We start from the raw sequence: 20,363 nt of genomic DNA on the forward strand, positions 1-20,363 counted from the left end.
GTCCCCCCACCGCCCCATTATCAAGGGGATCTAAATGAGATAGACAATCTAATCCTAAGACAACAGATGCGGGCCCTTGGGTCTACCCTAAACACCTTACACCAGTGGGTCAGGGAACGAGTACCTATGAATCTGACCCCAGATGCTCACCCCTTTAAACCAGGAGATGCAATATGGATAAAGGAATGAACTGTTCAACCCCTAAAACCTCTCTGGAGGGGACCGTTCACTGTCATTTTGTCCACCCCTATTGCAGTAACAGTAGTAGAAGTGGGTCCCTGGATTCACTACAGCAGAGTGAAGCCAGCATCTCAAAACTGCAAGTGTATTCCTGACCCATCAATGCCATGCAAGCTGACCATACGGAAAAAGCAATCTGCAACTCTGGAGCCTCCAGGAGACTGCAGCCCTGCTTTAGTCACTCTGGAAGCTGACTAATCCACGCATGGCAGAAGCTCCAAGCTACATTGGAGTTGATGGTCCAATGAAACAAAAGACTATCCTTACCTTCTCTATGTTTCCTTACTGTGATGCACTGTCACGCCTTGTTTCTCACTATTATTGTGATTTTTGTTCTACTGAGGCTGCCACAGCCAGCTAGAAATGTGGTGAGAAGTTTCTGTTAACATTCACCTTCCTTTTGTGGACAGGATACTTCGTTGGTACCAACATGGGGAAATGATGGCCGTAAGAGACTAAAAAAATTAGATCCCCACAAACCTTATAGTAAAACAAAATACCCCAGTCCTACTACCAGGGTTTGGCTTCTCAAAAGCCCAATTATTGGGAAAAACTGTCTTGCCTAGTGGAGAAAAAGTTCATCGTCATCTCTGTTAAAAACTTAACATGCCTAGGCCAGAGATTTTATAACTCAACTGCCAGAAAAACCCAATGGTGGGGGACCCCAGATCACCTTGAGCCAGATCCCCACCCCTTGTCTAACTTCTCTCATCTCCGACAGGCCTGGGACAATGTCATCGCAGCTATCACACGGCAGGCCCCAGGTGGACCACACTAGATATGTGGAAGGACAGCCTATATAAACCTCTAAACCAAGATGATGCTCTTTGACGCTAAATAGAGGGGTCCAAACATCAAAGTGGGGAATGTAGTAGGGTCCCCTCCCTAAGGAAAGAAAAAAAACCTCAATGCAATCTGGCTATATGCCTACGTGACAATAGCCCTCACAACCTTGTAACAGGCAACCACTTAATAAGATTGCATGTTTGTGTGTTACCATATATGGGAAACAAAGAAGTAAAAAATATATAAAAAACTATGCCACATGGCGTTCGGGGCTCAGTTCTTTGGGAACGAACCCAACTGAGCGGTGCCGGCAGGAATAAAGTTGCTTCCTGGAAAGAAAAGCCTCGGTATCACTACTCTGTGCAAGAATTCTGCTACAGTTACACTAATCAACAGATTTTCAATGTACATGAGACAGCCTTCTATTGGAAAATGTCATCTAGGACTTTCACAGCTAGACAGAAGTCAATGCTTGGCTTTAAAGCTTCAAAGGACAGGGGCACCTGGGTGGCTCAGTCAGTCGAATGTCCGACTTCGGCTCAGGTCATGATCTCATGGTCTGTGAGTTCAAGCCCTGCGTCAAGCTCTGTGCTGGAAGCTCAGAGCCTGGAGCCTGTTTCACATTCCTTGTCTCCCTCTCTCTTTGCCCCTCCCCCACTCATGCTCTGTGTCTCTGACAAAAATAAACATTAAATAAATAAATAAATAAATAAATAAATAAAAATAAAGCTTCAAAGGACAGGTGGACTCTCTCATTAGAAGTTACTGCAGGACAATTGGGTGGCTCAGTCAGTTAAGCATCTGACTTTGACTCAGGACATCATCTCATGGTTGGTGAATTTGAGCCCTACCATTGGGCTCTGTGCTAACGGGTCAGAGCCTGCTTCAGTTCCTCTGTCTCCCCCCCACACTCTCTCTCTACCCCTACCCTACACACGCTCTGTCTCTTGGTGTCTCAAAAATAAAAATACATTAAAAAAAAAAAGTTACTGTCTGGGGTGCCTGGGTGCTCAGTTGGTTAAGGGTCTGACTCTTAATTTCAGCTTAGGTCATGATCTCAGTTTTTGAGTTTGAGGCCCACATTGTGCTCCATATTGACAGCACAGAACATACTTGGGATTCTCTCTCTCCCTTTCTCTGCCCCTCCCCCACTTGTGCTTTCCCGCTTTCAAAATTAAAAAAAAAAAAAAAAAAAGTTACTCCAGCCGGTGACTTGAAGTTGAAGCCAATGCTTATTTCCCATGTGAAAATCCTAGGGCCGTTAAGAATTATATGGCACTTACTCTGCCTATGGTGTGTAAATGGAACATAGCCTTGATGATAGCACATCTGTTTACAACATGATTTACTGAGTATTTTAAGCCTAGTATTGAGACCTACTGCTCAGAAAAAAAGATTTCTTTAAAAGAGTGACTGTTTATTGGCAATGTACCTGGTCACCCAAGATCTCTGTGGGAGATGTACAAGATTAATGGTAGTTTCTTCCTTCCTTCCTTCCCTTCCTTCCCTTCCTTTCCTTCCTTCCTTCCTTCTTTCTTTCTCTTTTTAACATTTATTTTTGAGAGAGAGGCAGAGCGTGAGTGGGGGAGGGACAGACAGAGAGGGAGACACAGAATGTGAAGCAGGGTCCAGGTTCTGAGCTGTCAGCACAGGGCTCGAACTCACCAGCTGTGAGACTGTGACCTGGGCCCAAGCTGGCCACTTAACTGACTGAGTCACCCAAGCGCTCCAGATTAATGGTATTTAATTTTTTTTAATTAAAAAAAAATTTTTTTTTTCCAACGTTTATTTATTTTTGGGACAGAGAGAGACAGAGCATGAACGGGGGAGGGGCAGAGAGAGAGGGAGACACAGAATCGGAAACAGGCTCCAGGCTCTGAGCCATCAGCCCAGAGCCTGACGCGGGGCTCGAACTCACGGACGGCGAGATCGTGACCTGGCTGAAGTCGGACGCTTAACCGACTGCGCCACCCAGGCGCCCCCAGATTAATGGTATTTTAATGCCTGCTAACATAACATCCATTCTGTAGCCCATGGATCAAGGGGTCATTTAGACTTTCAAGTCCTATTTGTGAAATACATTTTGTAAGGTATAGCTGCCATAGACAGTAATTCCTCTGATGGACCTAGGCAAAACTGAAATCCTTCTGGAAAAGATGCACCATTCTAGATGCCATTAAGAACATCTGTCATTCGTCGCAAGTAATCAAAATATCAACACAACCAAGTTTGCAAGAAGCTGATTTCAACCCTCAAGGATGACTTTGAGGAAACTTCAGTGGAGGAAGTAACTGCAGATGTGGAAACAACAAGAGAACTAGAATAAGTGGAGGCTATATACATATAACTGAATGGCTGCAATCTCATGATAAAACTGTAATGGGTGAGGAGTTGCTTCTTATGGATAAGAAAGTGGCTTCTTGAGATGGAATCTACTCCTGGTGAAGATGCTGTGAAGATTGTTGAAATGACAACAAAGGACATAGAATATTCCATAAACTTAGTTGATAAAGCAGCAACAGGGTTTGAGAAGGTAGACTCCTCTATTTTGAAAGAAGTCTATTGTGGGTAAAATGCTATCAAACAGCATTCATTGCTACTGAGAAATCATTCGTGAAAGAAGTCAACTGATGAGGCAAACTTCACTGTTGTCTTATTTTTAGAAACTCCATAGCCACTCCAACTGCCATACCAAGCATTCAACAGTCATCAATACCGAGGCCAGACCCTCCACCAGGAAAGAGATTATTACTCGCTGAAAGCTCAGATGATAGTTAGCGCTTTTTAAGCAATAAAGTATTTTTAAATTAAAGATATGTGTATGTTTTTTTGAGACATAATGCTATCACACACCTGACAGACTACAGCACAGTGTCAACATAACCTTTACATGCACGGGGGAAACAAACTCATTTGATTCACTTTACTGCAATAATTGCTTTACTGCAGTGGTCTGGAACTGAAGCCACAGTATCAGATATGTCTGTATCAACCTGATGAAAAAGGTGGTATAACCCACTCCCACTGTAAGCTGAGGAAGTGAGTTTACTGAGGATAAGTTGCCCATGGTCTCACAGTGAGAAAACTAGAGAATGAGAATGCAAGCCCCAGTTCCAGCATTCAAGGTTTCAGCTGTTCTGGTGCACCGCCTATTTGGAATTAGCCTGAAGGGGCCAACTATTACTTTGTTTCTTTGTGTGCAAAACTTACTTGGAGTAGTGCTTACAGTTCTTTTATTTTTTCCAGGTTTGGAAAATCCATCTGTGTACAGAGGCCTCTTTTTTCCCGAAGGAACCTTTGAATCTTCATTACCTGAATCCAAAGATACACAAATGATGAAAGATTCCAAAACAAGTTCTTCCAATTAAGAAATATCTAGAAGTTAACATGGGGCATTTTCATTTGACAGGGTCTGCCAAAGTGGTGGAAAAAATGAGCACAAAGAATGAGTTACAGCATCACTACAATTTTAGCTCATATGCTTCAAGTAGCCAAAAATTTTATGCTTCCTGTACAGAGGTTATATAAATATATCAGAAATTTAAGAACACTTTTTCAAAATTTTGCCATGAACAGATTATTGTTATAACAAGAATGATACAATCACAAAATCCCGGGGCACGTGGCTGGCTCAGTTGGTGGAGTGTGCGACTCTTGATGTTGGGGTTACGTTCAAGCCCCACATTGGGGTATAGAGATTACAGAAAAACAAAATCTTGGGGCGCCTGGGTGGCTCAGTCGGTTAAGAGGCCGACTTCGGCTCAGGTCATGATTTCGCGGTCCATGAGTTCAAGCCCCGTGTCGGGCTCTGTGCTGACAGCTCAGAGCCTGGAGCCTGTTTCAGATTCTGTGTCTCCCTCTCTCTGACCCTCCCCCGTTCATGCTCTGTCTCTCTCTGTCTCAAAAATAAATAAACGTTAAAAAAAACAAAAAACAAAATCTTAAAAAAAAAATTACACAGGGGTGCCTGGGTGGCTCAGTGGGTTAAGCGTCCGACTTCGGCTCAGGTCATGATCTTCCGGTGAGTTTGAGCCCCATGTCGGGCTCTGTGCTGACAGCTCAGAGCCTGGAGCCTGTTTCAGATTCTGTGTCTCCCTCTCTCTCTGACCCTCTCCCATTCATGCTCAGTCTCTCTCTGTCTCAAAAATAAATAAACGTTAAAAAAAAAAAATTACACAATCCCACCAACCGAATAAACACCATTAGCATTTTGACATATTTCCTCAGGTCCTCTGCTTCTATACTTGTTTTGTTTTTGTTCTTTAAATCCAGCTGAAATCATGGTGTATACATTTGTGACTTTCCCTCACTGACTTTCCCTCCTTCACCACTTTCCACATTCTGCCATCTTTTCAATTTGAGGCAATCTACTAAAAAATATCCAGGGGTGCCTATGTGGCTCGGTCAGTTAAGCGTCCAACTTTTGGTTTCAGATCAAGTCATGATTTCATGGTTAAGGAGTTAAGTCCTTAGATATGGTTAAGTCCCACATCTAGCTCAGGGCTGACAGCAGGGAAGCTGCTTGGGATTCTCTCTTTCCCTCTGCCCCTCCCTTGCTCTCTCTCAAAATAAATAAACATAAATATCTATATCTCTATCTATCAATCTATCCATCCATCCATCCATCCAAGTGGATTTTCAATAAATGGTACTTATTTATAAATATGTCACTCATCCTGAAGGTGACCCAATACATCCATAAAATATACAAGAATGACTGGATAGAGCACGAAGGACTACAGGGCTTTTGCTTGGACCTTGGCTCTAAAACCAGAAAGGAAAAGTTCCATGAAATAGAGGATATTTAGAGTCAGAATCACTCCTCACCAGATTATTATAAATAATAAAATATTATAAATAGAAAAATAGCAACTTCACAAGGAGCAACTTACCAGTGTGATAACCTGCTAACAAGCCACCACCTGTGCCTTCTACGGGTGCTGATGGGAGGACCACCCTGCGGGATTCCTACCCTAAGTGCATGATCCAAATCTAAACCTCAGCACACATTAGACAAACCAAGGCAGAGGACTTCCAAAAGTGGCCTATGTTAAAAAATATAAACTGTTAAAAAACTATTAAAAAAATTAACTGTTTGGTTGACTAGGCGGAAGGTCTTTGTACCTGTGTCTGGAGTAGGCCAGAAGGAGTTGATGGACAAAATATGGACTCTCCTCATCAAGAAGCAATCAACTACCCTAAGCTTTCCAGCTACCACTCTTACTCTGGTTTTTCCACAATACGGAAGAGGTCTCAAAGGCTTAAACTTTTGCCTTCATTGTAGACACTTAGGAGTTCTACAGCATGGTGTTATGGGTTGAACTGCGTTCCTCAAAAAGTTATGTTGAAGCCTTAACTTGTAGTAACCATGATGTGACCTCAAGAAAAAGGGTCTATTTTGTGGTACTTTGTTATGGCAGTCCTAGGAAATGAGTGCACATGGCTACCCCCCAGGAATTTCAGGGGGTTTTTTGTTTGTTTTTTTGGTTTTTTACTTACTTGACATACCATCTGTTCTACCTTTTCCTGAGGAAACTGCATTCTCCTCTCCTTGGCTCTCGTCTGGTGGTGAAGGAACTTCTCCAACAGTTCTGAGTTTCTGGTTTTCCTGCTTCTCTTGATTCTGGAATTCAATGGGATCACTTATCTTTATCTCTGAATGATCCTGGTACAATTTTAAAAGGGAATGAATTATTTAAATAAGAAGTCACCACTGCCTTCCAAAAATAGGCACCCAAATTGCAAAGAAGGAAGACAAGTAGGAGAATTAGGTTTCTGAGTGACAGATTGGCTCTTGAGAATGTGAATTTGGGAATAGGACATATGAGGGACCACTGAAAAGCATAAATGGCAATATTAGATCTCTTAGGGATGAGAAATTAACAAATAATCAAAATGGATAGTCTAATGACTGAGGGAGTATACAGAGCTAGAAAATAAAAAGTAGGACTGTGTCTTGTAAAGTTATATTTGCATAAGAAGATAAAAAAGAAGAATAAAATCAGAGTCCTCTCAAGGCAAGTGAAGCAAGTGAAGGAAGCCCCTGGCTAATCATATGACTATTCTGCTGAAAGATCAACCCAAGAGTGATCACTAGGTCTGAGGCCAGTTGAAAAGAAAAAAAAAACCCACCTTATTTTATGCTGGTTTTTCTTTCCTTCTTACTTACTACTCATCATTAAGTGAATACTTTCATATTTATTCAACAAATACTTAATTTGTGCTTAATCCTTAGTAAGTGCTTCCCAAGAGCCAGTACTCAGAGTGTGATGAGGACCAGCTTAGACCTGGGTCTGAGCTTTCATGGACCTCACAGCGTGCAGAATTTACAACCATCTGGTACCATAAAGGAATTCAGAGAAAGCTTCGTAAGAATACACCAATTTTGACACAGGCAGTGCCCAAAATGTTCACACTTCTATTCACCTCGGAGTCAGGGTTTCTGTGGACTGTCCTGCGCCTTCTCCTCATTTTGGTGACATGGTCAACTGGCAACCTCTCAGCTTGTTCCTGGCTGCTGATCTGCATCTCAGCCTCATCACAAGAGGATGCAGAAATTTGACTTCCATCCTGAAGAGAAAAACATTAATCTGCCATGTCCTATTTTTAGAGTTATGATGTTCACGAAGAATCAGAATTTAAACTGAATAAAAAAACTATTTTACAAAAGGTAATTTTAATACTCTCTTGTACTGAATTATAGTCCAGGACAAGAATTTTAGAGTATTCCAAAAGAAATAATCACATTTAACAACCCCAGCTTGAAAAAAATAGTGTAAGAAAGCATTCAATGTTTTCTTAGTGTAATTAAGCCAATTAGCATTAATTTTTTGAGTATATGCTATTTGATAGGCAGTATGCTCTAACTAATAATTACAGCTAATATCACATCTTGACTGGGCTTAGTGTTTATACAGGTTATGTCATTCATTCCTCAAAGCCTAGGACATAGGTAATAACATTATCCCCAGTTTACAGATGGAAAAATTGAGGCTCGGAGTCCAAAGTAACTTGTCAAGGCCAAAATAAGGGAGTAAGGTAAGAACAGCACCTGTACAACCATAAACTAAAAGTAAAGAGCTAAATTATCACAACAGTGTGATAAAGGTACCAAAAGATAACATACAAACTTGCTTATTTTATAAGAACTCATTGAGGGCCTGGGTGGCTCAATCGATTAAGCATCTGACTCTTGATTTTGGCTCAGGCCATGATCTTGCTGTTTCGGAGTTCAAGCCCCATGTTGGGCTCTGCACTAACAGTGCAGGGCTTGCTTGAAATTCTCTGTCTCCCTCTCTCTCTGTGCCTGCCTCTCTCTCTGTCTCTCAATAAATAAACATTTAGGAAAAAAAAAAACCACACAGTATTAATAAAACCACAAATATTAATTTGCACTTATTAGTATTAATGGCGGAAGACTGGATTCATTATTCAACACATGATACAGAGACAACGATGCTTTTTATCTTTGTGGGGAGGGCAAGGAATCTTAGTTCTTTCACACCAAAAGGAAATGTGGATGGGTACAAGACTTAAATGTAGAAAGGAAACTATAAAAGCACTAGGAAATTGGGGTACGTGGGTGGCTCGGTTGGTTGAGCATCTGATTTCAGCTCAGGTCAAGATCTCACAGCCCATGAGTTCGAGCCCCACATCTGGCTCTGTGCTGACACTTCAGAGCCTGGAGCCCTGCTTTGGATTCTGTGTCTCCCTCTCTCTCTGCCCGTCCCCTGCTCACTCTCTCTCTCTCTAAAATAAAATAAACGTTTAAAAAATAATTTAAAAAAAAAAGCCCTAGGAAACAAAATAGGTGAATATATTATCATGAGTATGAGGAAGGCCTTCTTAAACATGTTCTCTTACCTGAAGACTATAAAGGATAGGCTTGATCTGTTCCTGGCGTTTTTGTTTTTAGAAAAATTCAAATGTTTTGAAATAAACTAGTATTATACACATACAGCTAAAAAAAAAAAAAAAATCCAGTACTGAAAAGATTATAATGGAAAGCAATTGTTTCTCTGCCCTACCCTTCCCATTTCTAGGGCTTAACTTCAGGTAGTCACTTGTGTATCACTCGTGATTTGCTAGTGGGATATTCATTTGTATTTTCAGTCGCTATGTTTAGTGCCTCTCATATACTGAAATCTAGCTCCTGCCCCACTCTCCCATCTTCTTCCTGACAGCACGCCACCACCTCAGTCATTCTACGAGTCACCTTTGCTGCTTTAAAGATTCTAAGCCTTTCAATCTTGTCTCACAACTACACAGTATATCCTGTAAATTCCAAGTGCTGCATCCTTATGCTTCCCTTCATTCTGTCCTCCTTTTCTCGCTCACTGTCATCTATTTCTCTTTAAGTTGTGAACATTTATAGCTTGTTACATAACCTTAATTGAACCATCTGTTCTCCTTGTCTGTGTGCCGGATTCCAAGAGCTAACAAATCATTAAGTTCTTAAAGCTTTTGTTGTTTTCTTGGTCATCTCAGTCTCCTTTAGGGTCTTTTTATTTATCTTAAGCTCTCTCACACTGGTGACTGGTGCTGTCTATCCTATTTCAAAACAAGGAAGACCTCATTAGAGGCTTGGATGTGTGGGAGGGCCTGTTACCTGGTGCAATCTGATGTACAAGGGTCCTTAGGTGGGGAAGAAGCTATTATGTAGAGGAATCCCTGAATGCCAGAAAGCAGAGGACTTTGCTTAATAACACTGACTTTCCTTACTGAGAAACCTTCCGATATTACAAACTGTAGTTTGTAGTGACACCTGGTGCTCTGCTTGTGGAAGTGGTGGGGTGAATGTTTTATATCCTGATTTTTCAATCCATTTCACTATGGTGCCTGGACCCCACCCCCTGAGAGTTGGTTTGGTTGGCCTGGGTTTGGTAAGACCTATGTATCAGCATATTTTATTTATTTTGAGAGAGAAAGAGTGTTAGTGGGGGAGGGGCAGAGAGGAGGACAGAAGGGGAGAGAGGGAGAGAGAGAGAAAGAATCCCAGCAGGCTCCATGCTCAGTGCATAGCCTGATGCAAGGCTCAATTGAACGACCTTGAGATCATGACCTGATAGGAAATCAAGAGTCAGACACTCAAATGACTGAGCCACCCAGGTGTCACAATTTATCAGCATTTTTAAAAATCTCCCCAAATGATTCTCCCATACATCCTGCAATAAGATCCATAATATAAAACAAATTTATGGGGAGGCAAAGAATAAGAAGGTTTTGAGAATGCCAGGTTTTAGAGGTAAAACATTACAGAAGTAAAATAGTTGCAAGTCATAAAAGGTCCAGGATATGCCAAGGAAGAGGATGGCTGATGAAGAGTGGGAAGCAAAGTTACAGGAGTGAGGGAACAAGCAGGAAGGACAGTCAAGAACATCCAGATGGACCTGTGAATTCATTCCAAAGAAAGTCAGGGCATGAGGGGATGAGGAAGACAGCAAGACACCAAATACCAGAAAGCAACCAGGGAGTCGGCAAGTGACAGCTGAAAACAGATAAGCATAAATTCAGAGAAACAAGGATACATGAGAATAGGAAGATGCTATCTGTATCCCACCTCCCAACTCCCTGGATAGTCATGGGGAAGCAAAAGAAACTGCTTCTACTGTAAAAGTGTTGCCCTTGGGTTACCTGTATTGCTGGAATCTAAAGAGATACTTTTTTTAAGTTTACTTATTTGTGAGAGACAGAGTGACCGAGTGAGAGAGCAGGAGAGGGGCAGAGAGAGATGGAAAGGGAGAAAATCCCAAGTAGGCTCTGCACTGTCGCACTGTCAGTGCAGAGCCCCACAGGCATTTAACCGACTGAGCCACCCAGGGGCCCCAAGAGATGCTCTTAAAGTACTTATTTATCTCTCCCACAGGGACTCCCTTATTAACAGAGTGCAAGACAGGTCCCCTAATTGTCCTTTTTTTTAATGTTTTAATGTTTATTTATTTTTGAGAGACAGGGAGGGAGGGAAGGGCACATAAGCATGGGGGGGAGGGGCAGAGAGAGAGAGAGAGAGAGAGAGAGAGAGAGAGACAGACAGAATCCAAAGCAGGCTCCAGGCTCCCAGCTGTCAGCACAGAGTACCACAGGGCTTGAACTCACCAACCTCAAGATTATGGCCTGAGCCAAAGGTGGAAGCTTAACCAACTGAACCACCCAGGCACCCCCTTAACTATCCTATTTAGAAGCCTGTTAGCCCAACTCCCAGAGACTGCTTATTTTTCTTTAATGTTTATTTTTGAGACAGACAGAGATAGCACAAGCAGGGGTGGGGCAGACACAGAGAGGGAAATACAGAATCTGAAGCAGGCTCCAGGCTCTGAGCTGTCAGTGCAGATTTCAACATGGGGTTCGAACCCACAAACCATGAGATCATGACCTGAGCCAAAGTCAGAGGCTTAACTCACTGAGCCATCCAGGCACCCCTGAGATTGCTTGTTTTAATCCCATGCATTTTATGTTAGTCTGGGAGGCTGACAGTGATCAGGAAGGGTATGTTCATTCCTGAATGCACCATGATGTACCTATAATACACTTGTCTAAATCCAAGACCGATGAGGCGCACCTGGTTTAGACAACGGAATCCTTGGCACACAGCCACACTAACCCACATACAGCACTTCCCCAACCCATATAGTTAAGGCTGACCTACAGTGTGAGAAAAAGGCTTCCAAAATGTGCCATGTCCCACTCACTCAGATGTGATCCATACCTGTGCACTCCCTAGGTGATGATTTGGGGGGGTCTGGAAGTTTGCACATCTGTCAATCCTTGGTAACATTAATGATCTCTTTGCCATGCATTTGGACTGTTGACTCTTTCTGTAGCCTTAGTAAATAAACTCTGTCTATAACAGGTCCTCCCATCAATCTAAGCTCACTATTGATATATTAAGAATTCTTGGGGCTCCTGGGTGGCTCAGTTGGTTGAGCGTCTGACTTCAGCTCAGGTCATGATCTCAGAATTCTCTCTCCCCACCCCACCCTTGCCCTTTCCTCTACTTCCTTGCTCTCTCACGATAAAGTAAAAAAATAATTCTGACTTAGGAATTCTTTATCTGATTCATGCTTTTGTGAAATTTTTTCAAAATGAAATGGCCCAAAATGCAGAATTTGAAAATAGGATAATTTTAAATTTCGTCCATTAATTGTTATCCAAACTAAAATCTTGATTTCGAATGGCACTACAATCAAGTCTCCTATATATGGAAGCGAGGGAGGGAGGAAAGAGATGGGAAGGGAGGGGAGGGGCAAATGGGAAGATGGGGGTACAGGTGGGGGGGGGAGAGGGGGCAAGAGGTGGGGGCAGATTGAGAGTAATATGATGTAGAATCTTAAAGCCAGAATTCAAAATTAATCCTTTTTTTTCTGTTTTAAGTTAATTAAATCAGGAGCCAAAAGAATTTTAAATATTAATAGTTTTAAATGTTTATAACTTGGAATATAGTTATAGAGATGACAAATACAGAGAGGGGAAAAATTACATTTTCGGTTCATTTTTATATTTACCTTCATTTCCAGATAGATAATGGATGCTCTTCAAAGCCCGGGGCCTTAAGGCCTTTCCCTATTTTCCTCCATTTCAAGTTTAGAGTCCTGGCTCTGTCAAAACCTTTGGTGTAGGTCTGAGACAGCCAGGACAGGCTCTCTCCCATTAGCTCTGGTTTACAGTTCACCACACAGGGCACTTTCATAAGCCCTACTCACAGACCCTTTGACTCTTAATATTCAATTCAGCCAAGCAGATGTTATTTCCATTTTAAGGAACAGAAAACTAAGAATCTAGTCATTTGAGTTTTCCAAGAGGACACAAAAAGAAATGACAACTGCTATTTAACCTGGATTTTTCGGGTTTCAAATCCTGTTCCTTCCCTGCTCATACCAGGCTAGTTCTTGTAATGATTACCAACTAATAATTAACCTTTGCATTTGTACGAGAACATCTTATTCAACATATTACTTGCTATATGCAGTTTCTCTATAACAAACAGTTATTATGAAAGGATTTATTATTACCAGTAATTATCTCTTTGGGGTAAATATCATGTCTTAAGTCATCACTCATTAACTAAATATAATTGTTTTAATATTTAATAGGTGATAAAAATATTACTTACCTGATTCTCATTTTCTTTTTTTGCTTCATGTTGAAGGTGGGCTTTCAAGGCTTTTAGTAATTTGCCTGCCTGCAGGAAGGTTAAAGACTATCAGTAGGGCCAAAAATCAAGTAAGCAAGAAAGATAATAACCTATCTTTCCCATTTTTGAGGACAATTATTCTCCTGGTCTTGTATTCCTCAAGGCAGCCTCTGGGAAGAGAAAGATGACCAACACAGAATTGGCCCCACATAGATTTCACACCAGAACGGGGAAGTGAGACAGGGAAAGAGGAAAGGACCACAGAGGCACGGGGCTAAGAACCAGCATGGGGAGGCCTAGGCTATTGTACAAAAACACAAATGGGCACAGTCACCAAGATCTGGACCACGAGTCAGGGTCAACTTCAGGAGGTAACCAGACACACCAGTTCTAAGACAAAGACATGATGTCTGTAGCTGCTGAGGTGTGAAGGATGAACAGGACAGCAGTGGCTACAAGGAAGAGGTAAAGAAATCACATGGGAAGGCAAGAATGAGGGTGGTTTGTGGAACTTGAATTCAGAGTGGCCAGAGCATGGAGCTGCTGGAGGGATGGTGAGAGAAGACCCTGGGAAAGTGGGCAAGGACCAATCCTGCCAGGCCTTATAAGCCTCTTGAAAATACAAACTTTACCCTTAAAGGGCATTGTCTGAAGAGTCCGCAGCACCACAGGTTTTTACCAATTTTGCTTTATTCAAAATTGTCCTACTCTGGTAGGACATTGTGCAGGATGCACTTGATGGCAGGAAGACAAAGTCAGGAAAGCATCCGGAAAGCTGTTGTAGGAAACTAGAAAGGACTGTGGCCTGAACTAGAGCAGGGTTAAGGGAGTATGGATAGATTCAAAACCTTTTTAAGAAGTAAAATCAGTATCAACATAGGGGTTGAGGAATAGTGAAACTTTATTACACCTAGGTTTCTGGCTTGGGCAGCTCATGGAACATGGTGGGGGTCTCTCAGATGAGGAATGCCAAATACAGGCAGGCTTAGAGAGGAGGATGGTTAAAGGGCTCCTGAGGAAAGGGACTCCTAGTTTCTCTTTCCAGTCCAGGAAACCTCCCATTCTTGAAAGAGAAATATCAGGGGCGCCTGGGTGGCTCAGTTGGTTAAGCATCCGACTTTGGCTCAGGTCACGATCTCAGTCTGAGTTCGAGCCCCGTGTCAGGCTCTGTGCTGACAGCTCAGAGCCTGGAGCCTGCTTCCGATTCTGTGTCTCCCCCTCTCTGCCCCTTCCCTGCTCACACTCTGTCCCTCTCTGTCTCAAAAATAAACAAACATTAGAAGTTTAAAAAAAAAAAAAAGAAAGAAAAAAAAAAGAGAAATATCAATCTGATTGGTTATGTTTTCTTGTGCTGTAAAAGATCAAGCATATTGGTTATGTTGTCTTTTCCTCCTCCTCCACTCAGGCAGGCAGTTGAAAATCAGAGATTTCCTTCTCAAGGTGGGCTCAGCCACCACTTCTCATACCATTTATCATTGGCCATGTGTCCAGGAGAGAACAGCAGAGATCCAGATTTGGTTTAGGCTTTAGGGGACAGGAGAGGCTGTGCTTAGGGTGTGAAGCCCATCCTCCAGCCCGGTTCACCAGTATGTCCTATAAGTTATTAGTCACCATACTGGCTAGTAATAGAGTGGTACCTATTTTCTACTTGCTGTTGTTTCTTGAACCTCTCTAAGGGTCTTCTCTGTGAAGGGGATGATTGGCATGGCAAAACTGAGGCATTCTTGGTTCTTCTATCAAATTTTTGCCAACCACTTCATTGGGTTTTATCTTTTTTTTTTTTTTTTTTTTGGTGGTGAGAACACTTTACCTAAGATCTACCTTAGCAAAATAATAATAATAATAATAATAATAATAATAATAATAATTTAAGAGGTAAAGAGAATGTAAGTTGGGGGAGAGGGGCAACGGGAGAGAGAGAATCTTAAGCAGGCTCCACATTCAGCACAGAGCCTGAAGCAGGACTCCATCCCATGAGCGTGAAATCATTACCCGAGCCAAAATCAAGAATCGGACACTCAAACAACTGAGCCACCCAGGTGCCCCTAGCTGAGCAAATTTTTAAATATACGATACAATATTGTTTGTCATAGGTTCCAAGTTGTACAGGTTTCCAGAACACTCCTTAAAATGCCACGAAAATACCAAGCTTGTGATAATGATGAAACGAGGTGCCTGTGGCAGAGCCAAGTCAGGGCATCTAGCTGACTGATGTTATGGGGTGATGCTCACAAGAACCAAGCAGGAAGTGCAGGTGTTAGTATACACATGCATTCCCTCAACAAGCACTTATCATGCTGCACACTGTCCCAGGCACTGGAGAGACAGTGGTAAATGAGACAGACAAGGTCCCCACTCCCCAGGAACCTCTACTGATGGACCAGTGGGGAAACAGGCTTTCTTAAAATTTCATTTAAAAAAAATTTTTTCCCCCAATGTTTATTTACTTTTGAGAGACAGAGAGAGACAGAGTGTGAGTAAGGAAGGGGCAGAGAGAGAGGGAGACACAGAATGCAAAGCAGGCTCCAGGCTCTGAGCTGTCAGCACAGAGCCCAATGCAGAGCTCAAACTCATGAACGGAGATGATGACCTGAGCCCAAGTCGGACGCTTAACCGAATGAGCCACCCAGGCGCACCTAAGATTTCATTTCAAGAGAAAGAGAGCTCGAATGGGGCAGAAGGGCAGAAGGCAAGAGAGAATTTCAAGGAGGCTCCATGCTCAGCACAGGGCCCCACATGGGGCTCAATCTCATGACCCTAGGATCATGACCTGAGCCAAAGAGTCAGACACTCAACTGACTCCTGAGCCACCCACGTGCCCCAGCTGTTTTCTTTTTTAAACATTTCCCTCCAAATCAGGATCAAACCAAGTATGTCACCTTACATTTGCAGGAGTCTGGATTTTATTTTAGGTGTGAAGGAAGTCAATCACCTTGATTACCAAGAGACTACTACAGTGAGTCAAGAGTACAGGTGGGAAAGCAGCAGGCTGAGGCAGTGGTCAAGGGAAAAGGGTGTGTGGCCCAGGTCTGCAGCACTGGAGATGATGTCCAGATGTCAGATTTCAGGAGTAATTGGGAGGAAGAGGCTACGAGGATGGATGTGGATCATGAAAAGAAGAATCAAGAGTGTTCTAATGTGAGACCCCCACTAAAAAGGAGAACTATAGATCCATTTCCCTGATGAACATGGATGCAAAATCCTTAACAAGATATTAGCCAACCAGATCCAACAATACATTAAAAAAATTATTCACAATGATCAAATGGGATTTATTCCTGGGATGCAGGGCTTGTTCAATATCCACAAAACAATGTGATTCATCACATCAATAAAAGGACAAGAACCATATAATCCTCTCAATAGATGCAGAGAAAGCATTTGACAAAATACAGCATCCTTTCTTGATAAACACCCTCAAGAAAGTAGGGATAGAAGGATCTTACCTTGAGATCACAAAAGCCATATATGAACGACCCAGCGCTAATATCATCCTCCATGGGGAAAAACTGAGAGCTTTCCCCCTAAGGTCAGGAACAAAACAGAGATGCCCACTCTCGCCACTGTTATTCAACATAGTATTGGAAGTCTTAGCCTCTGCAATCAGACATCACAAAGAAATAAAAAGCATCCAAATCAGCAAGGAGGAGGTCAAACTTTCACTCTTCGCAAATTACATGATACTCTATGGAAAACCCAAAAGATTCCACCAAAAAACAGCTAGAACTGATTCATGAATTCGGCAAAGTTATAGGATATAAAATCAATGCACAGAAATCACTTGCATTCCTATACGCCAACAATGAAGCAACAGAAAGGGAAATCAAGGAATTGATCCCATTTACAATTGCTCCCAAAACCATAAAATACCTAGGAATAAGTCTAACCAAACAGGTGAAAAATCTATACACTGAAAACTACAGAAGGCTTATGAAAGAAATTGAAGATGACACAAATAAATGGAAAAAGATTCCATGCTCCTGGATAGGAAGAACAAATATTGTTAAAATGTCAATACTACCCAAAGCAATCTACATATTCAGTGCAATCTCTATCAAAATAACACCATCATTCTTCACAGAGCTAGAACAAATGATCCTAAAATTTGTATGGAACCAGAAAAGACCCCAAATAGCCAAAGCAATCTTGAAAAAGAAAACCGAAGCAGGAGGCATCACAATCCCAGACTTCAAGCTATACTACAAAGCTGTAATCAAGACAGTTTGATACTGGCACAAAAACAGACATTCAGATTGATGGAACAGAATAGAGAACCCAGAAATGGACCCACAAACGTATGGCCAACTCATCTTTGACAAAGCAGGTAAGAATATCCAATGGAATCAAGACAGTCTCTTCAGCAAGTGGTGCTGGGAAAACTGAACAGCGACATGCAGAAGAATGAACCTGGACCACTTTCTTACACCATACACAAAAATAAACTCAAAATGGATGAAAGACCTAAATTCAAGACAGGAAACCTTCAAAATCCTTGAGGAGAAAGCAGGCAAAACCTCTCTGTCCTCAGCTGCAGCAATTTCTTACTTGACACATCTCCAAAGGCAAAGGAATTAAAAGCAACAATGAACTGTTGGGACCTCATCAAAATAAAAAGCTTCTGCACAGCGAAGGAAACAATCATCAAAACTAAAAGGCAACCGACAAAATGGGAGAAGATATTTGCAATATCAGATAAAGGGTTAGTATCCAAAATCTATCAAGAACTTATCTAACTCAACACCCAAAAAACAAATAATCAAGTGAAGAAATGGGCAAAAGACATGAATAGACACTTCTCCAAGGAAGACATCCAGATGGCCAACAGACACATGAAAAAATGCTCAACATCACTCATCATCAGGGAAATACAAATCAAAACCACAATGAGATACCACCTCACACCAGTCAGAATGGCTAACATTAACAACTCAGGCAACAACACATGTTGGTGAGGATGAGGAGAAAGAGGATCTCTTTTGCACTGCTGGAGGGAATGCAAACTGGTGCAGCCACTCTGGAAAACAGTATGGAAGTTCCCCCGAAAAATTAAAAATAGAACTACCCTATGACCCAGCAATTGTACTACTAAGTATTTATGAAAGGGATACAGGTATGCTGTTTCAAAGGGACACATGCACCCTAATGTTTATAGCAGCCCTATCGACAATAGCCAAAGTATGGAAAGAGCCCAAATGTTCATCGATGGATGAATGGATAAAGAAGATGTGGCATATATATATAATATATAAATATATATAAAATATATAAATGTGTATATAAAAATTATATATAAATATGTAATATTTATATATATAAATGATTTGTATATACTTATATATATAAATTATTTATATTATTTATATATAAATTATATATATTTATATAAACATGTAAATATATATCATACACACACACAATGGAGTATTACTCAGCAACAAAAAGGAATGAAATCTTGCCATTTCCAACAACATGGATGGAACTGGAGGGTATTATGCTAAGCAAAATTAGTCAGAGAAAGACAAATATCATGACTTCAATCCTATGAGGACTTTAAGATACAGAACAGATGAACATAAGGGAAGGGAAGCAAAATTAATATAAAAACAGGTAGGGGGACAAAACATAAAAGACTCTTAAATATGGAGGCAAACAGAGGATTACTGGAGGGGTTGTGGGAGGAGGGATGGGCTAAAAGGGTAGGGGGCATTAGGGAATTACTCCTGAAATCATTGTTGCACTATATGCTAACTAATTTGGATGTATATTAAAAGAGTGTTCTAATGTGGGTCTCAATCATCTACTGAGACTGGGAAGAGATCTTGTTTTGAAGTAGCCATGCTGTTTAAGATGCACTTAAAGATATGAGTCAGCACCTCAGGAGAGAGGTCCCACCAGAGATATGGAGTCATCAGTTCAATATGAATTTAAAGTTATGATAGTGGGTAAGGTCACCTGGGGGAAAGCACAGTTAGAGAAAAGACACAACTCTGGGGCACTCTGCATTTAGAAATTTAGCAGAGGAAGACGCAAGAGAGAAGGCTAGAAGGAAGTGCTGGTAAGATAGGAAAAAACTTAACACCAAATAAGCCTACAAAAGAAGTGGTTTAAGGAAAAAGGAACATTAGATCCTGCCAAACAGCAGAGGAAGATAGAGATGAACTGTATGCTTGGTAAGGTGCAGAGCATGGTGACCTTGGTAACAGCAATTACAGTGAAACAGAACAGAGAAATCAGGCAGCAAATGAAGGACAAGGGGTCATGAGAGAGTTTTGTTTTATTTTAAGATGGGGGATATTAACACCTGATTGCATATATCATCGAAATGAGCAACCAGAGTGGGAGAAACTGATATAGGAGAGAGGAGCTAACTGCAGGCACATAGCCCTGGAAGAGGGAACAGGATCCACAGCACAAATGGCAAGGCTGCCCTCACACAAAGGCAGAGTTCTTGGGGATTGGGGACAGGCGCGGGATGGATGGATAGTTTGATGGTGGAAAGAGGAGCTAATTCTTAGCTGATTGTGTCTATTTTTCCATGACCTATGAGGAAAAGTCAAGTGAGGGAAGGGAGCCAATTTGAGGTGAGAGGATATGAAATAATGGTCCTCAAAAATAGAGAAGTTAATGACTACCAAGGGAGTATAGGGGAATCAAATGCTCATTTTATGATTTATGGTCATAAATTTAAGTTCAGTCAGCAAAGTCAGGGGATTTTCTCCAGGCAGGATCGGCTGGTTAGGTACAAAGGTTAAGCACCTAGCCAGGTTTAATCAGGCTTGGAATTTGGGCAGGAGAGGAAGGGGAGCTACAAGAGAATGCAGATGGCGCCAGTCTTTGTAATCTAGGCTTGTTTGTGAGCAGGAAAGCCAGGGCAGGAGTGAGAAGGACCAGTGGCCACACAGTAAATACCAGTAACTGACTCCTTCATTGAGACACTACTCTCAATGGTAAAGCACAAAAAAAGGGCTAAGATTTTTCCTTCTAAATTTATTTTGAATGTTACCATTCTGATGGAATTTATTTAAATCTTATTCTATTTAGTGTTTTAAAATAATCAAAAAAGGGCTGCCTGGGTGACTCACTTGGGTAAGCATCTGACTCTTGATTTCAGCTCAGGTCATGATCTCAAGGTTCATGGGATCGAGCCCCTTGTCTGGCTCTGCGCTGACAGTGCAGAGCCTGCTTGGGATATTCTCTCTCTCTCTCT

The 20,363-nt window shown here is 41.7% G+C and overlaps 1 protein-coding gene across 1 annotated transcript in view; it reads right to left on the minus strand.

The window, feature by feature from the left end:
- The window catches only part of NUSAP1 (nucleolar and spindle associated protein 1), a 41,347-nt gene that overhangs the window by 18,088 nt on the left and 2,896 nt on the right, over nt 1-20,363 (minus strand). Inside the window, 4 exon segments of the mRNA XM_043555613.1 lie at nt 4,237-4,338; nt 6,547-6,691; nt 7,453-7,596; nt 13,136-13,204. Coding sequence (XP_043411548.1) covers nt 4,237-4,338; nt 6,547-6,691; nt 7,453-7,596; nt 13,136-13,204 — 460 coding nt within the window.

The sequence above is a fragment of the Prionailurus bengalensis genome, chromosome B3 (assembly GCF_016509475.1).
Source record: "Prionailurus bengalensis isolate Pbe53 chromosome B3, Fcat_Pben_1.1_paternal_pri, whole genome shotgun sequence".
NCBI lineage: Eukaryota > Metazoa > Chordata > Mammalia > Carnivora > Felidae > Prionailurus > Prionailurus bengalensis.